The sequence below is a fragment of the Vanessa atalanta genome, chromosome 15 (assembly GCF_905147765.1).
Source record: "Vanessa atalanta chromosome 15, ilVanAtal1.2, whole genome shotgun sequence".
Lineage (NCBI taxonomy): Eukaryota > Metazoa > Arthropoda > Insecta > Lepidoptera > Nymphalidae > Vanessa > Vanessa atalanta.
The window spans coordinates 11,714,622-11,737,717 of record NC_061885.1 but is presented as its reverse complement, the minus strand read 5'-3'; the positions used below and the strand labels follow the sequence as shown (position 1 = coordinate 11,737,717).

General features: G+C 33.4%; 1 protein-coding gene across 1 annotated transcript in view; it reads right to left on the bottom strand.

Annotated features, from left to right (window-relative positions):
* LOC125069558 (craniofacial development protein 2-like) overlaps positions 1-5,983 on the bottom strand; it is a 46,793-nt gene extending 40,810 nt beyond the window's left edge. Inside the window, exon 1 of the mRNA XM_047679078.1 lies at positions 4,677-5,983. Coding sequence (XP_047535034.1) covers positions 4,677-5,983 — 1,307 coding nt within the window. The remainder of the gene's footprint in view (positions 1-4,676) is intronic.
* Positions 5,984-23,096: the final 17,113 nt, after the last annotated feature.

Below are 23,096 nucleotides of genomic sequence, written 5' to 3'. Positions count from 1 at the left end.
AAATAGAGTTTTACACGGCTTTGTGCAAGCCCGTCTAGGTAGGTACTCATCATCACCGCCATACAACAATACTGTGCAATATTGTTGAGTTTCAATTTGAGTTACAAACATAAGGGACGTATCGTTTTAGTTCCCAAAGTCCGTGGCCATTGGCGATGTAAAGAATGAATAATATTTGTTACAGCACTCGACCACTTAACGTCTTGCGGTCGGTTTGGCAGTCCGCCCAACTATAAATGAAATAAGAAAATAATGTAGATTTTAAAATTCGTGCCTTCAAATCTTGTCAATCAAATAAATATTCGTTATTTAATTTTGCAATTCCTCTTATATTTTGCAATGAATGTATTATTAATGAGACGTTTGTCATATTGAAAGTAAGGCAGTAGATTAATGTCAATAACAAAAGAAATCCGTTATCCAGTAGTGACATTAATGAGCGGTGACTGTCGAAATTTACAACGGAGTCAGACCACCTCAGTATAAAGGAAAATCCTCGAAAGAATCGTATCATTTCATTATGTCAAAAAATATAACAGATGTGTGACCAAAGCTTAACAAATAAAAACTCGGTCCGACAGTCGAGTGATCCTTGAAGTTATTTTTTGGAAATGAAGCGCGCTGAGTTCCGATTTTGTTCGAGGACCCTCTGATGGGCTCTCGAATGAGCAAACAAAATACCTTGGGTCAATAGCGAAGAATGTGTTTTGGATTTCGACGATGATGTAAGAAATAATTGGACTCGGCATTTATTGGAGTGCATTTGTGTTACGAAAAATTTACATACATTACATTAGCAGCTTGTAAATTTCCCACTGCTGGGCTAAAGGCCTCCTCTCCCTTTGAGGAGAAGGTTTGCAGCGTATTTCATCACGCTTCTCCAATGCGGGTTGGTGGAAGCGGGTCGAAAAATTTTTATTTCCCGGTTAATGTATGATCCGATCACGAATGATATACTAAATTTACAAAAGTGTATACGAACCTTGTAAGTCATTAAATTTAAAAATGTTCTTGAATGCTTAATTATCCACAAATGTCTACTATTTACTTCGATGCTTTACCGGAAGGTAAAGTAATAAAAGGTAGTTTTATTTCTAGAAATAACCTAATTAGTTCTGGGTACTTACAATTTACTCATCATATAACTACTACTTAACAGTAATACTTAGTATTTTAACGTAAAGGAATGTGTCGGTTTGAAAGGTAAGTGAACCAGTGTAATTACAGGTACGAGGTTCATCATATCTTTGTTCCTGAGGTTGAAGCTTTAAGGAATGATTAATTTTTCTTACAGCGCCAATTTCAAGTGGCCTATTGCACATCCACCTATCCATTTCGTATAAAAAAATTATAATCACAATATTTGTTATCAATGGACATGCCGTATTCATAAAGTTTCATAGCTTCATTTTCTGAATAAATTCGGTGTGCGCGTGGGCAATGTTATCTTAGAAAGCAGACTGGAATCCAACGTGTAATACCGGAATCCGAATTACAAACTATGAATAATAAGTACTATTATACTTTGAAAGAAAAGTCTCACACAATCAGATATTAAGGCTAATTATTTATTTATTAACTCGAACATTTCAGCATCGAGTCTCTTATTACCAAACTTAGTGTTTTTTTGTTAAGTAAAATTATATATAATACTATATTAAGTTAAATAAGACTAACATACATATAAAAAAACAATACAACTAAGACAATTTAAGTAAGGGAATCGTTTTAATAGGTTAATAAAGATAAATTTTATTAATGTATATTTATCAATAGTAAAAATGAAAAAAATATATATCGTAAGAATATTTGTATAATATGTTGAATGAAATTCTGCCGGCACAACGTGGCAGCATGATGAAATATGTTCTAAGCTCTTTTTTCGAGAGATCACGATGAGAGGTGGTCAGCCACCTCTTTGCCATTAATGGGATATTAACAGCTGTCATTTAGTCCTGTTTTTAAAAGTATCAAATTTTAACAAAAGAAAAACTATTAAGAAATAATACCCGAGAAAACAAATAATAATTAAAATTGTATATCCTTACTGTTGATAATTTTCTAGAAATATAAATGGAACCAATGCGGAAGCATACTTACCAAATAAAAATAGAAAATTCCAAATCCAATCCAACGGTTCAAAATGATAGGGTTCTGATTAACAAACATAAAAATACAATCGAATTGAGAAGACTTCATTTTTCTTTGAAGTCGGTTAAAAATAGTTACAACAAATGCGTGAAAAAAAGGTTTTTTTTTGTGAATTTGTATTCACGAATCCGCAGTGATGGGTTACGTAAGCTGGCGTCTCCTTCACGAGAGAAAATATTCCTCTACATTTACACGGTTATTATTTCACAATAATCTTGGATTATAAATATTTTACTTAATAAATGTTCTGGTTATCTCTATTAAAAGTATGAATATGTAACCTTAACATAACATGGCAACATATCGAGCTGCTTATGAGCTAAACCCGTTCCTAATTGTAAACTTTTATATCTACATGACATTTTACTGTTAAGTCCTCAGCTCAGAGTATTTTGGAAATGGTAACGGCGTCGAATATTGATGGAAATGTTAGTAATATTTATGTACGCATTACTTGACTTTGTTCTTTGGACTTTGTTCAATCGCATCAGATACTTTACCGTGAAACAGCATTATTTAGTTTTTAATCTAAAGGGAAGGGATAGTGTTTACCACTACAGACACAAGGAACATAACATTACAATGTTATGGTTACCACCGCCCATAGACATGAGCGCTGTAAGAAATTGTAAATATTCACCAATAAGCTACCAACCTAGAGTTGTAGCTCCTGATGTTGGTGGTGTACTTACCTTCAGGTGACCCCTTGGCTCATCCGCATCCCTAAAAGGCAGAGAACGTCTAGCGTCACATATATATCAGTATATATATGTAATGTTAATACTAAAATCATCATCCTCCTGCCCTTATCCCAATTTTACTTGGGGTCGGCGCAGCATGTCTTCTTCTTCCATACTTCTCTGTCAGACGTCATCTCACAAGTAACATTCTTTCTAACCATATCGTCTTTCACACAATCCATCCATCGTTTCTTGGGTCGTCCCCTACCTCTATATCCATCCACATCCATACTCAAAACCTTTCTCACAACATGGTCCTCATTCCTCCGCATAACATGCCCATACCAAGACAGCCGGTTTCCAGATAGCTTCTCGGTTACCGGTGCCACTTTCAAACTTCCTCTTATGTACTCATTCCTTACTCTATCCATTCGCGTAACACCACACATTGCTCTCAGCATTCTCATCTCCGCCACATGCAATTGTCTTTCAGTCATCCCTTTTATAGCCCAACACTCTGATCCATATAGAATAGCAGGTCTGATCATGGTCTTATAGATCTTCCCCTTAAGTCTAAGGGGAATACGGGGGTCACAAATTGTTCCCGTAACCTGCCGCCATTTCATCCACCCTGTGTTAATCCTGTGCTTTACCGTTCGATCTATTTCGCCATCGCCTTGAATGAGTGAACCGAGATACCGGAAGTCGGAGCAGACTGGAAGGGCTACGCCATCAAGCGCTATGGCTTCAGGACCGGAGAGACCGCCGAAATCGCAGAACATGTATTCAGTCTTCGTTCTACTGATTTTCAAGCCAACATTCTCCAGTTTCTGTTGCCAATCTTCCAATCTATTCTGGATCTCAGGTCCATCTTCACCAACCAGTACAATGTCGTCGGCAAAAAGCATGCACCAGGGTGCCTCCTCCTGTATGTTCGCCGTTAGAGCGTCCATAATCAGCAGGAAGAGGTAAGGACTTAGAGCCGACCCTTGGTGCAACCCTACAGCCACACTGAACTGGTCAGTGTTGCCGGCAGACGATCGGACGTAGGTACAGGATCCCCTGTACATAGCACGGACTAACTCCACATACTTCCCAGGCAAACCTTTCTCTTTCAATGCCCACCATAACACTTCACGAGGCACCCTATCATAGGCTTTCTCGAGATCAATGAATACCATGTGCAGGTTCTTGTGAGCACGTCTGTACTTCTCGCACAATTGGCGGAGTGCAAAAATAGCGTCCATTGTCCCTCGACCTGACATAAACCCAAACTGATTTTGGGCAATTTCACTCTCTTCTCGCAATCTTCTCTCTATTACCTTCTCCCATATTTTCATAGTATGTGACATGAGCTTTATCCCTCTATAGTTGTTGCAATCCTGTATATCCCCTTTGTTTTTGAAGATGGGCACTAGCGAACTACTGCACCATTCTTGAGGGATGGTTTCTTCATGCAACAACTTATTGAAGAATAAAGTCAACCACATACATCCGTCAGTCTTTAACACCTTCCATACTTCAACTGGTATGTCATCTGGACCCAAAGCCTTCCCATTTTTCATACTTTTGACTGCTGTCATTATCTCATCCATGCTTATTTCTCTTACTAATCCCTTATTTACTTGTGCCTCTTGGAGAATACCATTCCAGTCATTCTCTTCATTCATAAGCTTTTCAAAATAAATCTTCCATCGCTCTTTTATTTCCTCATCTCTACATAACACCTTACCAGCCTCATCTTTCATGCATTTGATATGTGTTATATCTCTCGATCGTCTTTCTCTCTCTTTCGTAATTCGGTAGAGTTCCTTCTGGCCTCTAGGGCTGTCCAGTGAGTTGTACAACTTTTCTTGTGCCTTAGCTCTGGCCACTGCTACCGCCTTCTTTGCTCTCCTCTTAAATTCCTTGTAAACTTCCTTTTTTTCATCTTTTAAACTTGTATTCACATTTTTTACAACCTGCCATTCTTTAAATGCCACTTTCTTCTCTCTCAGTACATTTTGCACTTCCAAATTCCACCACCATGTATCCCTATCTATCAGACCTTTTCCTTTCGACTCTCCAAACACATCCTTTGCGACCTTCCTTATGTGCCTGGCCATCTCATTCCAACAATCATCTACCAATTTCTCTTCCATCTCATTCATTTCTATAATTTTCTCCACTATATGATTCCTAAATCTACTAGCACATTCATCATTCTCTAACATACGCCATCTTGTCTTTGGAGGGGGCCGTATTTGGCTGTTTCTGGGGGAGACACTTAATTTAACATCCATCACCACAAGCCTATGTTGGGCGACTAATGCTTCGCCTGGCAGCACTTTACAGTTTTTGACACAGCATAGACTCCTCCGCCTCACTAAGAAGTAGTCTATCTGTGTCGCGTGGTGGCCACTCTTGTAGGTTATTAGGTGTTCCTCTTTTTTCTTAAACCACGTGTTTGTTATAGCCAGGTCGAAGGCACAGGCAGCTTGTAAAAGTGTCTCACCGTCAGCGTTCCGGTTTCCCAATCCCCACCCACCATGCACTCTCTCATATCCATCATTCTCTCTTCCTACATGGCCATTAAAATCACCACCCACGTAGACTTCCTCGCTATCCTGTATATTCATCAGCAGGCAATCAAAGTCCTCCCAAAACTTTTCTTTCACGCTCTCCTCACAGCCTGACTGCGGCGCATACACACTTACCAGATTCAGTGTCATGCCGTCCACAATCAGTTTAATCGCTATCAGTCTATCATTCGCTCTTTTTATATCCACCACACATTCTTTTAACCTACTATCTAAAACTATACCCACACCATTTCTCTTGCCATCACTTCCACAATAAAATAATTTATATCCTTCTCCGATTTCCCTAGCCCTTGCACCCTTCCACTTTGTCTCTTGCAGGCACGCTGCATTTATCCGTCGCCTTTTTAAAACATCTGCTAGCTCTCTTCCTCTTCCAGACATCGTTCCTACATTCCAACTTGCACACCTCAATTTTAACTCTCTCACACTTCGAGCTCGCTTCTTACGTCGCACCCGCCCGTTTCGGTGCGACAACCCTTGTCCATTTCCCACAGGAGCCGGGTGCTGCCCCTGCGCGTCGCCTGTGGGGTACGCCCTAGCCCTATCACTCGAATGGTTTTTAGTATCCATGCTGCTAAGGGTTTTGGCTTAAGATTTTATGGTCGGCCGCCTGCCTGACACCAACCCTCCTTGGGAATGCTGTCGTGGTGGTTTACCCGCCACCGTGCGGGTAGCCCTAAGTGCAGGTGATATGCAGTGGGCCTTGAATACCCTTAGTCGCCTCTTACGACACCCACGGGTAGAGTTGGGGAGGTCCTATTCTAATCCGGGACCATCACGGAAATGTTAATACTAAAATATTGATAGTATTATAATTGTTAAGGTCAAACATATTACAAAGAAAAACAAAAAATATATAAACGGAACGAAAAATTATTATCTTATTTAAATGTGTGCCATATATTTATTTATACATGTAGGATTCTACACGTTATTTTGCTAAGTACAAGATTTAACAATTATTAACACAAATTAAACACATGCAAATTCAGTAACGCTTATTTGGGTTTGCACTCGCTATGTTTGGTTACAATTGAAGAGTTCCAACCACTACCATCATTGAGATGTACGTTATAACACTTACGACATGGAGGCGTACCACTTCCGTTAAATATTCTGTTCTTTATTTGAACCGCAGGTCACAAGTCGACCTAGCCAAAACGAGTGTATTGGAATCAAGTGTTATTTTATGTTTGTTAAGAAATATTTTCAACATACGAGCATTATTACGACGCTTCTTACGCTATTAACTATTACGAACACGGTACTAGTTTGTTTTGTGGCCTAGATGTGGATGGTATTTAAAAACTACTAGTATTATTATAATTATATAATCAGAGATCTTTATGGATAAAAAATATTCTTTTGAATAATTAAAATGATCTTATATTATAAATGCGGAAGTAGCTCTTTCTGTCCGTCTGTATGTTACACTTTAACGGATAAACCAATAAATCAAACCACAAGGAAGGACGTTACTTTTTAAAACTAAAACCGAAAGCCAGTCAACCTCTAAAATGCGATTGAAGCCGCAGGAGACAACTAGTACTATATAAAAACAGTTCGGCGTCATTTTCTCCATTGTTGTTTTTGTGTTTGATAGTTTTAAAGGAGCTTTAGTGTAAATAAAATAGAAATGAAACAAGATAACGATAAATTAAATTTACTTTTTGGTAGGCTTTGTGCAAACCTATCTGGGTAGGTTACTACCTTCCAGATATTCAACTGCCAAACAGCAGTACTCAGTGATGTTGTGTTCCGGTTTGAAGGGTCAGTGAGTCAGTGTAGCTAAGGATGGTGGTGCATTGGCGATGTAAGGAATGCTTAATATTTCTAACAACGCCATTGTCAACGGGTGGTGGTGACCACTTACCATCAGTTAAGTAACAACTTGGTTGTAGGACTAGTGTTCTTGTCAGCCAGCCAAAAATATTAAGATATACTAAATAAATATATCAAAATAAAATAATAAGGAAATATATGTAATTATCTCATATTCTTTATTCAAAAAGGTTAATAAAAGCACTTTAAGTCGTCATGTTAAAGTTTTGAATTAAAAGTAAAGCCACCATTCCGGAAAGTAAATCCTACCGAGAAGAGCCGGCCAGAAACTCAGTAGCTACTCTAGTCCATAATTTTAATTAGAGATTATGTCAATAAAGAGCAATTACATTTATAAATGTACATATATCCTGCATATAAATCAACAAATACTAAGTCGACGCTGTATTATCTTTAATGTAGTCTTGTATTAAGTAGTATGCCTTAAACAACAAGTGTTTTTGACATGAGTTTAAATTTTTAAGAGGCCGAGTTAAACACAACCGTAGAATCTTAGTGTAAAAACGAATACTAACTAACATTATAGATGCGAAAGTTTGGATTGATGGATGTTTGTCATGAATCGGCTGACCGGATTTGGATGAAATTTGGCATAGAAATAGATGATCAATTAATAGTATATTTAATTAATAGTATAGCAATAAAGTACTTGAGTTACTTTTTGTATCGGAAAAGTGTTCCTAATACTCGCAGCTTCCCGACGCGTTTGAACCCGTGGCCGGTGACCAGTAAGTATACAAATTTAACTAAAGTACTTTTAAATTCCGTCATACATTACTGCACACTGTATATTCATATATCAATGGAAATAAATGTATGTTTATTTTTTTTATTTCTTTCCTGAATATTTTCAATGTGTTCTCTTTTGATCTTAATAATAAAAATATTATCACCAATAATTATTATTACATTTATTTCAATGGAACGTTTAGTCAATACACTTTCTAATTTATATTCTAATAGTTAACATGTGTGGACGAAGCTAAGCTTATCGTGTTATGTTTATTGTTCTAAACTCAAGAGAACTCCGGGATAACGTACACAATGGGCAGATGAGAACGAACTGACCGCACCTAGGCACACCGGTTAGTCGCCCCGAACAACGATCATTTTCATCTTAAAATGTTATTTATTAAATTTATAACAAAATAAATAGATAATTAATCTCGCTTATTAAAATGTATCTCAAGGTAAAGAAATAACTTGAAACAGAAAAATTATAGTAAGCTTAAATTGTTTTTATTTTTTTAATTATTCCTATATTATGACGTCATTAAATTAACCATTAAACTATTAAAACATGTATATCTTTTGTTATGAAATAAATAGGTAATCTAATCCAAAACCTAATTCAATACAAAAACAGTTTGTATAATTATTAAAAACATTTGAAATCCTTATGACTCAATAATAAAACGATTCTGCAACTGCTATTTTGATACAATGCGCATTGTTAAATTCAGTAACCAACAAATTTATTTCAATAACATAAGTTCTTATATTGAATCAATAAATATGTTACATTGTATTGAAACTCGTAAACCATCATTTGTTTCCAGTAAATTCATAAAATGCTTACCTTAGTTGCCATAACTACTGCGTGGTGTGTATCCTCATTGTAGTATTTCATTTCAGTGGATGGTAGACTAAGCGCTTCATTGTATTCCATCCATGTGACTCTGCATATTCCTCCCTACATTTATCATATATTATAACCGCAATGAATATTCCTGTGTTAACGTACTGCGTTTAATTTATTAATCGTATCCCTTGACCTTTGTCGAGATTTATGGGTCGGCCTTATCCATTAACACTTTTGATGGGTGTTTCAACTTGTTTTTAATTAATTTTTGGCGATATAAAGAGTGAACTTTTGGTTGTCCGATATGTTTAAAGTCAAACGTTTTACATTACGCAATCATTTGTGAACTTATAGTATGTTGTACTTAATCGAATTGGACCTATGATAAGACCGTGGTCATATTTATTTCGCAAGTAAATGTATGTCTTAGTGTTTTCATTTATAAAATATTTTTCATGTCTTGTAGTGTCGTTTTTTCATTAACGTCATCACAATTATCTATATATAATATCATTTTAATTATCGTAACAATCAGGATCATCTTAACCCAATACGTGAGTCACAGTGAAGATGATAGGACCCAGACTTATGTTAATAACTGATAAACGCAATACAGCTATTAATATCTTTAACATTCAATCGGATTAAGAGCGAATAGACAGTGCACCAGTAGTTTTGCAAATTGTGACACATTTTGACGGTTTTTCTGCAGTCATGCATCATCTCTAACTATTGGTCATAATCGCTATTGGCTAAGAACGTGGTTCAGTCGATATTAATGATATTTGTTTAAGTTTTTACCAATTTGGTGTAAACCTTACGGCTAACTTAAGAAGCATAATAATATAAATATTGTACAAACACCAACTCTATTTTTTTTTCCTGGATGATGTAGTGCTGTTGGCCCTACTGGCCTTCACAGCGTCACCGGAAGTTGGGAGGAGTGCAAGACTCAGCCTTAAAATTGAACCCTTTTAAGCTCGAGAGTGACGTTCGTCCTGAGGGTGTCTTCTATGAGATCGGACCTCGGCTCAGAATGTAGTCGGTGGGGACCATCTCTATATTTCAAAGTACTTATATATATAGTAGTAATAAATAATAATAATAATAAATAAATATTGGACAACATCACATACATTACTCTGATCCCAATGTAAGTAGCTAAAGCACTTGTGTTATGGAAATCAGAAGTAACGACGGTACCACAGACACCCAGACCCAAGACAACATAGAAAACTAATGAACTTTTTCTACATCGACTCGGCCGGGAATCGAACCCGGGACCTCAGAGTGGCGTACCCATGAAAACCGGTGTACACACTACTCGACCACGGAGGTCGTCTAAGTGAACCAAACGTTAGCGTGATTCGGAAAACGTTTTTCTAAATACAATATTTCAATACGTATATGTATAAAAGATTCACTTAGTACTGATGTGATCCAAATAATATCGATACGTAATATACACACGAATCATTGACTCTGTGATAAGAGTTAGCAGTTTCATACGATATTGCATTATCTTTACACTTAAAAGTTTATGTCTATGTAACTGCTAAAAGCTATTTTGTTCTACTTGTTTTTATCTCTTTATATATCACTAGCAACCTGCCCCGGCTTCGTACGGGTGCTATTTATTAATAATAACAATTATTATATATATAATTACAACTATATATATTATTTACATATGAATTATTAGCATAAATTTCTTATATAGTTAAGGCAACTATATAAGAATAAGAATTAAACAAATAGTCCCTGTCTAAATTATGACCGCGTAGAACGGGGGCAAGAATGCTAGCAGCATTTGAATTTTAATTTTTTTTATGGAGAAAATGGGCCTCCTGATGGTAAGTGGTATCCACCCATAGACAATGGAGCTGTAAGAATTATTTACCATTCCTTACATCATTTATGCGCTACCAATCTTGGGAATTAAGATGTAATGTCCGTTCAAACCGGAACACATCAATACTGATTACTGTTGTTTGGCGGTAGAATATCTGCTGAGTGGGTGGTACCTACCCAGACGGGTTAGCACAAAGCCCTACCGCCAAGTGAAAATTCCGATGCACTGGGCAAAAATTTAACCAACCCTCCTGTCACCAGTGGAGGCAATAAGGCTAGGATACAAATATAATTTAAAACATAGCACTGAGGAATAATAGAGATTATGTAATATAGAAACAAACAAATTTTTCCACTATATAATATTAGTAAAGATATTTCTATTATAAGAAATAAAACTAAAATAATTGGAGTTTGTAACATTTTATAGTACGGGTAGTATTACTGTAAGTGGGAGTTGACCAATTTAGGAATTTGATTATCAGTTCCTTCTCTATTTAATGACATGAGTGCATTAGGAAGTATAGTTGGACGACTATTTTATTAAAATTATTTGTTTTTGTTGTATTTTTATTATTGGATGGATTTTTAGAATTAATTGGCATAACGTACGGAAAAAGAGTAATGCCCTCTAAGCTGTTGATTTATTTCTTTGTCTGTGATTTAATATATATTATTAATATATATAGCGAAGCCGAAATGGCCCAGTGGTTAGAACGCGTGCATCTTAACCGATGATTTCGGGTTCAAACCCAGGCAGGCACCACTGAAATTTCATGTGCTTAATTTGTGTTTATAATTCATCTCGTGCTCGGCGGTGAAGGAAAACATCGTGAGGAAACCTGCATGTGTCTAATTTCAACGAAATTCTGCCACATGTGTATTCCGCCAACCCGCATTGGAGCAGCGTGGTGGAATATGCTCCAAACCTTCTCCTCAAAAAGGGAGAGGAGGCCTTTATCCCAGCAGCGGGACATTTACGGGCTGCTAATGCTAATGCTAATATAGCGAAGGCAACTTTTTCCGTCTGGGTGTCCCACGAATCTCTTTTTTGTTTACGATACAATATAAGTATTCTTGTTGATATAATCTACGATAAATTTGTCCATCCAATTTTGGTTCGAAGATAATCAAATTCCAGGTAAAAATCTTTTCAACTTGTATGTTAAGTCACCGCGGAATGTGGAATATGTCAATAGAACTGTTAATGAACTTAGTACTCAATTCAATACATACAATATATACAGGAACGATAACTTTTTGTACATCAACATCTGACGACTAATCCTAAACCCGAGCGAAGCCGCTGGCTACTATTAGAATTTAATAAAATAAAACTTTCATAGTTTACGTTCATGTCGCCAATAACAGCTGTGTTATGTTAAAATTAATAATCAATAATGCATATCGATACTAGTAGTTTTTTTTTTTTTAATCATGTGACTATTACTAGATACGACGGTAGAAGGAAAGAAGATATACCAGCTGAACCTCATCTTTCGAATCTTATATTTTTATTATCAATGAATTTCGTATGAACCAATTGGCGAACACTATAATAAAAATAAAATATATTACGATAGTAATATCAACGTATAATTCCACGATCATCGTTAATATGTATGTTACTTACTGAATTATGCTTACATACAGTACATATGGAGTGTGGATGGATCTCGCGATCAGCTAGCGGTACCGCGGTGTTACGACCTTGCACACTATTGTAAAATAATGAATATGTACTATAGTTATTCACTCATGGGATGGCTGGACGAGTTTATGCGAGATAGAGCATGTTGTGAATTGCAGTTATGATACTTATTTAGTTAATATGATGGATTTTGTTGTACAGATATTTAAAATGTTATAATGAATATCGTTAAAGTTAGGTACTGATAACAGTATTCCATTTGATTTTTTTTTGAGTTATTGTTATATTATGACTGTATTTTTAAATTTTGAAAAAGAGTAACTACTGAGTTTCTTGCGGGTTCACTTAATATAGTTTGTTAAAGGACGATTCAAAAGTTCTTGTTAAAGACTACTTGAATAAAGTATATTTTGATTTGATTTGATTATACTTTACTTTACTAGAAATCTGGCTACCCTTTTTTCACAGAAAACAATGCAACAGTCGAAAACTTCAGTTTCAAGACCCAAGGGGGTCAGGGTTATATGGAATTCATAATCACAGTGATCCGTATTCGGTCGTCTTCGGTCGTGGCGCCAAGGAGCTCTCCTCAGTAAGCGTTGGTGATCTCCCTTCTCATTAGTAACCAGATACTCTAAACATTTACCACAAATATTTTATTTATTTAAACTAAGATTTGGGATACAAACAAATATATGAATACAAACGATATATTTTTTTTATTAGTAGCGTACCGCCTTGGATTCACACGGGTGCAATTTATTTATAAAGAAACATTAAAATTTTACTGTTACAGCTTGACTGAGTACTGACAGAGATTGTAAAATAAAATTTATGAGTTCGGGTAGTATGAATAACATAAATATAATTTATACCTATTAGGACTCAAGAATGCTTTAATTTAGAATTGGGTCAATAATTCATGAGATTAATCCATACATTCAAACTAATATCTCTGAAATTTTCTGAAGTCATATATCAACAAATCTTAGTCAAAGAATTGTGATTTATCTGTTTTTTGAAAGAGGCCGTATCTGTATCTAGAAAGATACAGATAAGTTGTTTTTTAGTATTGTATCTTACTTGTCAACTATGTTGTCATTATAAGCAATAATTTAAAATATTAAAAAAAATCTATATATTATCTACATATAAGTCTGTCGCACTAAAACTATGAACTATCATCACGACACTTCAATCCAAAAAAAAAACCAAAGAAACAAACCGATTCAATTTAAAAAAGTACGATACCCGAGACTTAAAATACATATATTCCTTTTTATATTTATATATAAACGGAATAAAAATTAATTTAATGAAAAATATATTTTAGTACTAAATAGGGTACTTAAAAATTAAACTGAACCAAATGTACCTCAACATAAATCTTTCACAAAAAAGTTGTATTAAAATATTTTCAAAATGCAACATTTCTAAGCAAGGTTGCGGAGATCATCTATGATATAATGAAGGTATACATACATCGATAATGTGACTTATAGCTTATATTGTCTGCGGTCAGTATTGGAACGTCGACGCAATACAACGTGGACCTCTCAGGTCACGGCGCGACCTGCGCATCTGAACACATTAGTGCGGCGTAGAAGGTACGCAGACTCAAGACGAGATAGTCGTACGACATTAAAGCTGCAACTGACTTAGTAACGTTTTTGATTCTACAATTAAGTGATTGTTTAAAATAATAGTAATAATTTATTAGCGCCGAAAGGAAATATTATAAAAATAAGCTTATAAATATATATACAAAATAAGTATGATTATAATTGAAATATTACTATTAGGTAAGTAGGTACTCTATTTACATGTGATTTGACATTTTACAAAGGGTGAAACTTATTATCCATTATGGGTTATTTAAACAACCTGTGTTAAGGATAATTAGCCCATCTACTAATGATAAATTAATTGCTTGGATTAAACACGGCCGCTAATATATATTCACCTAATATATATCGCGAATATCGCGGTGTACGAAAATCTACAAGAGATCGATTTTCAAGTCATCTTTTGCCTAGCATAACCTCTCTTGTGGAACCAACTTTCGCTGGCGGTATTTTCGAACTAATACAACTTAAAAGCTTTCAAGATACCCTATTAATTGCTTAAAGGCCAGTAACGCGCATTGAATTTTTTAGGTTTTGCAAATGTTCATGAGCAGTGATAGTCAATTTCCATCGGGTGAGCATCCCGCCGATTTGCCACTATTCTATAAAAAATTAAAAGTACAAGCCACCCTCACTCCTGTCGAAAAGTACTTAGAATTTCTGACTTTATTTTTAAAAAACTTCGTACATTACTTTCCTTCATGTTGTTCAAAGTGCTATGATCTTTTAAATGAATACGTGAGTTAGTGCAATTATTAAATTCTTTATTCTTGATGAGTTTAAACACAAGGTCACACGTATATTAGTATGAGTCGATATAATATCTGTGTATATACAACATGTATGAAGGCAATGCGTATTATATATAACTCAGCTACATGACATCGCAAACATTAGACAAGACTGTCGCAATAAATAAAGGTATTAAATTATTATAATATTTTATGTACTCTTTTTTTTTGAAATAAAATTTTAATATCTAATTAATAATTATTATATCAATACTAAGACATGGGTCAATTTGTAATTTATAAACAATTTTTTATTTTAAGTATCGCGTTATTGTCGCCGTCATATAGCTCAATTTCAAAACTTTGAAACTGTTATTTTTATTCTGTTAAAATAAAATTAATAATAAAAATAACAACATAAAATAGGAAACAAGATAAAATTATATAACTAGATAACTAAATTCTGAAGAAAATTTAGATTAAAAATAATAATAAATGTTTATTATACATACATCTAAAGATAGGCCACTATAATAAGAACACCAATATCGTTAGAGCCAAAGCTATTCTATACAGTGATCGCATACTACATTAGTATAGGTATATACATATATATATCTTTATTGTTTGACTACGCTATTTATGAAGTAACTTTTAATGATTTCGACTGCATCACAATGTGTGTGACTTTAAAAAACTAAATCAAGTGAAAACTAGTTCATTACTAATAAAATAATTAAAAAGTATTAGATAAACTTTGCCTTGTCTTTCGTCTGCGGTAAACTTAGCAGCAATAAAAGCTACGAGCTTTTAGTTTAAAGCCAGCCGTAAATAAGCGCGTCCATTGTATTTATGTGTTATGTAATTTGAACTCCGCACCGAGGCTCGTCTTAGACGCATTGCTCAATAATTTCGTTAATATAATTCCTTGGCTGCTAATGAAAAACCTTTTAAATGACATTCAGAAAATATATTTCGGGGTCACTAAATAACGACAAAAATATGACAACGATTGTAAAGATTTTAATGTTCCGTCGTCAAAGATGAAAGTTATGTCACATTAAAAGCTTCACTTAATAGTTAGGCTTTCTGCAGTCCGACTCAATAAGATCAATGTTTAGTACTGTTACATCGTCAATGCGTCACCAACCAATGGAAATAATTTGTTATGTGTCTCGAGCGAGTTATAAGGGCTTACTAACCCTTCAAACCGAAGCACAAATATACTAAGTATTGTTGCTTGGTTTTCCGGTTGTCCAAAGCCTAAATTAGTTACTAGTTATTGTTATATAATTATTATCTGATGCGTATGTATGTGATAAAAATCATCATATCTGTGTAATATGTGTCTTTTTTAGAGCACCGTGTCAGAATAAGTTTCATATTTTCTTCTCAAAAGGAGAAAGCCTTATTCCAGCAGTGGAAGATTTACAAGCGATTATTACTTCAATAAGAAATGTTTTAATTATTTATAACTATTTTATAATGTATTTCTGTTCCCACTGGAAACTTCCTTCGATTACTTCTCAAAAAAATAAAGATAAGGATCGAGGCCAAAAAAAAGGGCAATTTACTGTACAAGGGCTTAAATACCCTTTGGTGTGATGCAGAAATCAAAATCAAAATATACTTTATTCAAGTAGACTTTTTACGAGCACTTTTGAATCGTCAATTATTAAAACTATTTTAAGTAAAGCTATCACCGGTTCCGAATGCAGAATACTTCAATTAAAGTATTTTATATTAGAATTCATTATTAGAATTTTTCCATCGCTCGATATATAGATACCATAAACTAAAACTCAATATACCGTAGTGATGTCGAAACCGAGTATCGAGTATCGAAAACTCCATCTCGGATTTCACTTATTACCATCACAATCGTGAAACGATAATCAGCTTATTTCGAGAGCTAAACAAACTTACGCACATCCGTATAATTAATATGATACTTTGTAAGACTGTTTGTTTTTTCACTTAACCTATTCTAAATTTTAGTGGTTCCGTAGAGGTTTATTTACATTGATTTCTGACGAGTCTCCAGTTTATTATGATAATGGTTATGAAGTTTTTTTTTAAAAGTAATAATAAATATAATTGTTGTAAGAAATAAGATGTTTTCTAAAATGCTATTAAGTAACAGGCAGCTCACGATATGTCAAATGTTTATTCATATTTAAAAAATATATTTTAAAAATGTGTATTAATTATCTGTTGAAAGGAGCACTACTTAAAACTGTATTGAAAAACTTTACTGTAAAAACCATGTCACAGAATTGTACAAATAAATCTTTGCTAAAAAGAAATTCCAGCCAAATAACGTAAGTTGGGCAGAAATACAGAGTTTTAAATATTACTCGTATATTGGTATATAAATGAATAAAGAGGGCAGTGGTATAAAACCATACTATCGATGGGATTATTTTCAGAAAAAATATATAAGGCAGGTCTAATCATTACTAGTACTTCGTTATAAAGCAAACTCAATATTTTATCTGTTCGAATCCTGGGCGGTTCGTTAGTCCAGTATTAAACAAACGATGCTGTTATTATACATACTCTGTTATCCTGGAGCTGACACAATGAAAGGAACAAGTCACTTTTAATTTCACTGACACCACAACCCGTCGATAAGATCGGACACGTGACCTTTGCTCGTAAAATTCGGTCGGGTTGGAGGTCGGGAGGGCTCTTAAACGAGCTGCTTTTAGGAATTTAATATTGTATAACAACTCAGCTTAAAGTTACTACTCTGACAACTGTAAATTTGATTTTATGAATATACTGTTTTTGAATTAACAAAATTAAGAATTAATCATTATAAATTTGTCACGGGAAAGCCAAATTCAAAACGAAAAGTCAAATTTATATTTTCAAAGATACTTTCTTTTTTAAAGCTTTATAAAATAAACCTATGGTCCAAGCGCTAGGCGTTTTAAATTCATCGCCGGTTGTTTTTGCTATGCGCTGATTGTTAACAAATTATTTTCAAAGTATAAATCATAGTGTAAAATTATACATATTTAACCATAGGTATATTATACATGATTGAGTTGTCACCTACAACTTCAATTTTGACAGAACAAAAAACAGTTTAAAATCTAAATTCAAACTGAGTAAACCGGATTTAGTAAGACATACACAAGCTAGTTTGAGCTTATTAGTCGCTAACTTCGTGGCTCCATTTCTAATCTAAAATATAGAAAACAATATCTATAACGATGTAGGGCGGAGCCGCCACGCCCTACACGAATAAATATTTAATTAAACACACAACGAAAAAAAATATCCGGTTAAGAAATACAAATAAGTTTTTCGTAACCAAATATGTTTATTTGTAAATTATATATATATTTTTTAGTCATGTCTAGGAATTATAGTAAAACTCTTAAAACAGTGGCTTTTATAAAAAAAAAATGTATTTTTAATTCAAGTTTAATCACGTGGGACTTTGTGCAAGCGTGGCTGAGTTGTTACCACCACTCGCTATTGTTGTGTTCCAATGTAACTATAGGCATAAGGGACATACTATCTTAATCTCATGGTTGTTGACGCATTGAAGATTTTACGAATGTAAAGGTAATATTTATTACCTTTCAAATAAATGTTACCTTTATATTATGACTATGAGTCGTGGTGACTGCTTACCATCAGGTTTCCCACTGGCCCGTCCACATACTTATGTTATAAAAAAATTAAAAATAAAACGACATTTTATATTTAGAATAACAATGATGACTGAATAGAAATGATGATAAATCTTATGGATGTTATGAATGAAGTATCTTATTTTATATATACCGGAACTAAAGGTTCTCAGTGTATATATTAAGACGTAATGATTAAGATATATTTTTTGTCATTATATATTTTTATTCTTATTCAGCCGATGATAGATATACTATGAAAGTAAACTATGGAACTTACTAGTCCAATAGCAATAGCAAGTTTATTTTGATTTCAAGAAAAATTTGAAAGGCGATTTATGCACGTGCTTTCAACACATATATAACTATGTCATTAAGGATATATGTCATAACGATATGCTTAGCAAGACCTTCTGGAAAGGTGACACCCACTCATCAGATAAACTACCGCCAAACAGCAGTACCCTGTAGTGTTGTAATCCGGTTTAAAGGGTGAGTTTGTACCTTTGAAACTACAAGCACAAGGGTCGTAACAACATAGTTCTTAAGGTGCGTGCGTAAGAAATGGATAATATTTCTTACAGCGTCCTTGTCTATAGTAGTGACCACTTACCACCTGGTGGCCTATTTGCTCGTCCGTCTACATGTATCATAAAAAGACTCACCTAGGCTTTAATTGTATGGTGTATTTTAGTACTCAAAAATATATCGTTCTAACGTCATTCGGTCAAATTTATTTTTTCCGTTTTCAAAGATCCGCGAGCAGGCGAAGGCAATTATTGTATCGGATAAGAATGTATTACACGCAATATTACGATCATCTCGCTTTTAATTTGTTATCTGTATGAGGAATAAGTGTTTTATTATGTATTTGTTAATATTTAACCATAAAGTATATTTATAGATGATATAATGGATTAGGTCACATACTTGAAGCACGTTTTACGTCAATACCGGAGCTTCGCGTACTCGATAACCGTCTATGTAATTATCTTTATATGTTACGATCTTCTCGCGAAAATTATTAACTACGTAATTGTATCCATTATGCATTATTGAATTATAATATAAAATTATACGAAATTGTTATTTAACAAATTGATGGTTTGTAAACGTCCCAACTTCCACAGCCGGGTTTGCAGCGAGTTTCAAGAGGGTATCGCGTGGGTTGGTTGATGTACATGTTGCAGAATATCCGGTACATATTTACATATAATTTCATTATTATAAATATAAATTAATCTTAAATTCAAAATCAAAATATTCTTTACTCTTTATTCATAAAACTTTGAATCGTCATGTTACAGTGTCGAATTAAACTTAAAGCTACCACCGGTTTGCAAAGTGAAGAACCAGCGAGAAACTTAGTAGTTTCTCTTTTCCACCATTTTAATTACAGAGTATGTCAGTAAACAACTATATACATAACATACAGTTGTACGTCCGGATATCAAGATGTCTTTATCCGTTAATATTAAATTCTTATCTCTATTTATCTCCCGGGCCATTTTGGCTCGATAAACTATCGAAATAGAAATTTATTGAAACATATACCGAATGAGATAGTTAGTATAAATAAAATATAAAATTTTGCATACATTATGAAATGCTTAAAGATTTTCCAAATGTATGTATGGAAAAAAAAAAACTCTCAGATTCAAAATGTAAGACATTGGTATAAAATAAAAGGTTCTTTAGTAAAAGGTCGTACAAAAATGGTCTACATAAACAAATGGAATCTTTAAAAAAAACTGGTTAAAAGTTTTAGGATATATTTTTGAATATAATAAGTAAGAAAGAGGTAGGTTATATAAATATATACAAGCATGTATATAGTTATTTATTTATATACAAAAAAAGTAAATAATGAAAACGCAAAAATGCGGATGCATTACAGTAAACGAAATCATCTCCTATGTAATACGGAATGTGTTACAGTAGATTTCAAGGTACGTACATGTGCTCAAGGTCCGCGGGGTCGCGGGTTCGTTTCGCGGTGGGCGTGTATTAATTAAGCGATGCACCACCCCCTGCGAATTGAACTACACTACACGAGTTTATAATGCTGTTATAATGTGTGGGAAAATATTTTATTACCGTGTTCCATTCAATGAAACTATAAATTAAAATTACGCATCGTGTTATATCTGGAAAAGTACTTGTCAAAATAAATACAAAACAACGAATGAACTGAGTCCTACTGAGAAGAACTAGCAAGAAATTCAATAGTTTATAGTCATCAAACCTAGTCATATAATATTTGTGATTAAATTTATATGTTACGTAAGGGAATCAACTAAATATTATGTATGTTATTTAATACGTTTTTGGGAAAATATAATTAATTCATTGTCGAAATTAAAATAAACAAAAATCTTTATATGTTTTTATTCGTCATTATACAAGGTTGAATTTAAAGCTACAACCAGCTTTGAATGAAGTATGCTCAACAAAGAATTCAATGGTTACAATTAATAATTAAATAATATAATCTTTATTCAGAAAAAAATAATGATATTTTGTATATTGAGTGAACATCGCATTAGGAAGTTTGAATATTTTCATACAGAAAAGCTGAGAAAAAGAAAGGTGCTTAATGTAGTATATATATGGTTTACATGACACCGAGGGATGAATGTTATGTTACTAGTTTTAGTTTTTAATTGGCTTTAAGGTTATAGGGTATTGTGCAAGCCCACATGGATGGGTACCATATATACAAGGGATATATTGGTGGTACATTCGCAATGTAAAGAATGATTAATATTTTTTCTCTTCTTTTCTACCATCAGGTGGCAATACGCAACACTCGTCAGCTCTACCTATACAATAAAAAAGCAAGAGAAGGAATGACATAAAATTATAGTGGATATACTGTTCCTGTGAGGACAAGTGCAAGAAGAGTTGAACTAATAATATAAATATATATATTTTCGGGAATAAAAGACATCAACGCACTGCAATGAAATCAAATAAATTAGACAAATACAAGAAATCGATTATAATTATTATATGTTTAATTTAATTTACATTTTTTTACGACTGTTGTTGTTACTGTTTTTTTTTTATAATTTCGAATTTTATTTTCATTTGAATCCTAACTTTTGGAGTGAGAAAATGATCATACGGAGTACCATTTGTTGTTGCTTACTATTGAACAATTTTAAAAAGACATAAGCACTAAACATACGATAGGATATATTTTTAATTGATATCATTTTTTATAGACTTAAATAAAGTCAAATGTGTGTTTAAACTTATAAATAATTTTAAGTATCTTACGACGCTTCTTCTTAGGTCTGATGTTTTGCTACCGTAGTTAATCTACTTACAAATCTCACTACTGTTATAAATGTGATTGATTGGACCGACGTTTGGTACTCAGTCACTCTAGAACGGCTTAACAAATCTGGATGAAAATTGGCATAGAGACAGATTAAACCTCCCAGGAACACTAGGATTTTCACAATTCAATAACATCCTTCTCTTACGCTATTAAAAAAAAAAAACACGAGATCAATTAACAAAACATGCTTAAATACGCACCCGGATTTGAACTGACGATAAAAATCACGTCCATTCCACTGTGTTATTCTCGTGTTTAATTAATTATCCGTTACAATTTTAATTACATTTGTTTTCCTCATTCGATTTTCGCAATGACTACTTTGTCTTTAATAAAATTACAATGTATTGATTAAACAAAGATAACTTCCGAGCGTTTAATTAATTATTAATTATTATTCAAGGAATATTACGTTTGCTATTATAACACCTATTATAATGGGATTTTAATGAATAATTGCGATTACATGTTGTATTATTTGAAGTAATGGGTATTAATTACAACGTAGGAGTACTTCTGAAACATGTTATTATTAAATAAACATAATATTATTATATTATAACAGAAGTTGTGAAGTTATTCGAATTATGGAAGATTTTTTTTTTAGTTTTCTTCAGCTTAAGAAATCAGTGGTTTCAATGTGTTAAGCCTATAAATTGATTTGTAGTTTTGTAGTAGTTAGTTGATAGGTGCCTGGTACCAACAATGCTTGGAGCTTAAGGTCAAGTCAAATTATAATATCAGCTTTTTTAATATTAAAGATATCTCTCATTCGAAATGTAGTTAATACTTTTTAAAAGGATTGTAATGAATATACGTAAGAGTTTAATTAATAAAGTTTATAATCAATGTGAATTCGTATTAGCTGCAAGAGCTTTGTCATTAAAGGTTTTCCAGGCTTTTGATCTTTTTATTGATTAAAAAATATACGAAACAATACTAATAACGTACAAAATACACAAGTCCGATTCAAATAACATATTAATGGTATATAACACAAGCTGTCGAGTCACGCGCAGTGTATAAATAAATATCGTGCGAACTGAGCCATCACGCGCAGTATGATTCTACGTTGTAATCTAATAACGAAAAATTAAGGGGGAGCCCATATTAAATAAATATATAACTTAACATTTATATGTTTTTATTAAAAAAATACATAATTTAAATAAATAAATAAGGTTGTTAATAAAGTGGTATAATTATTTTGAAAATTATGTAAATCGATAAAACCTATTTTTACTTTTTGATATAAGTATAACTTTAGAAAATATTGACATTATTCAATTTTTTTTAAAAAAAATTGTATCGGTGATGCCTATTGTAAACCTTTTTATTGGCACATGTAATTTAACACGATACCTCAATTCGAGATGGTATGTACTAGTATAGTGTGCAGGTATGATCA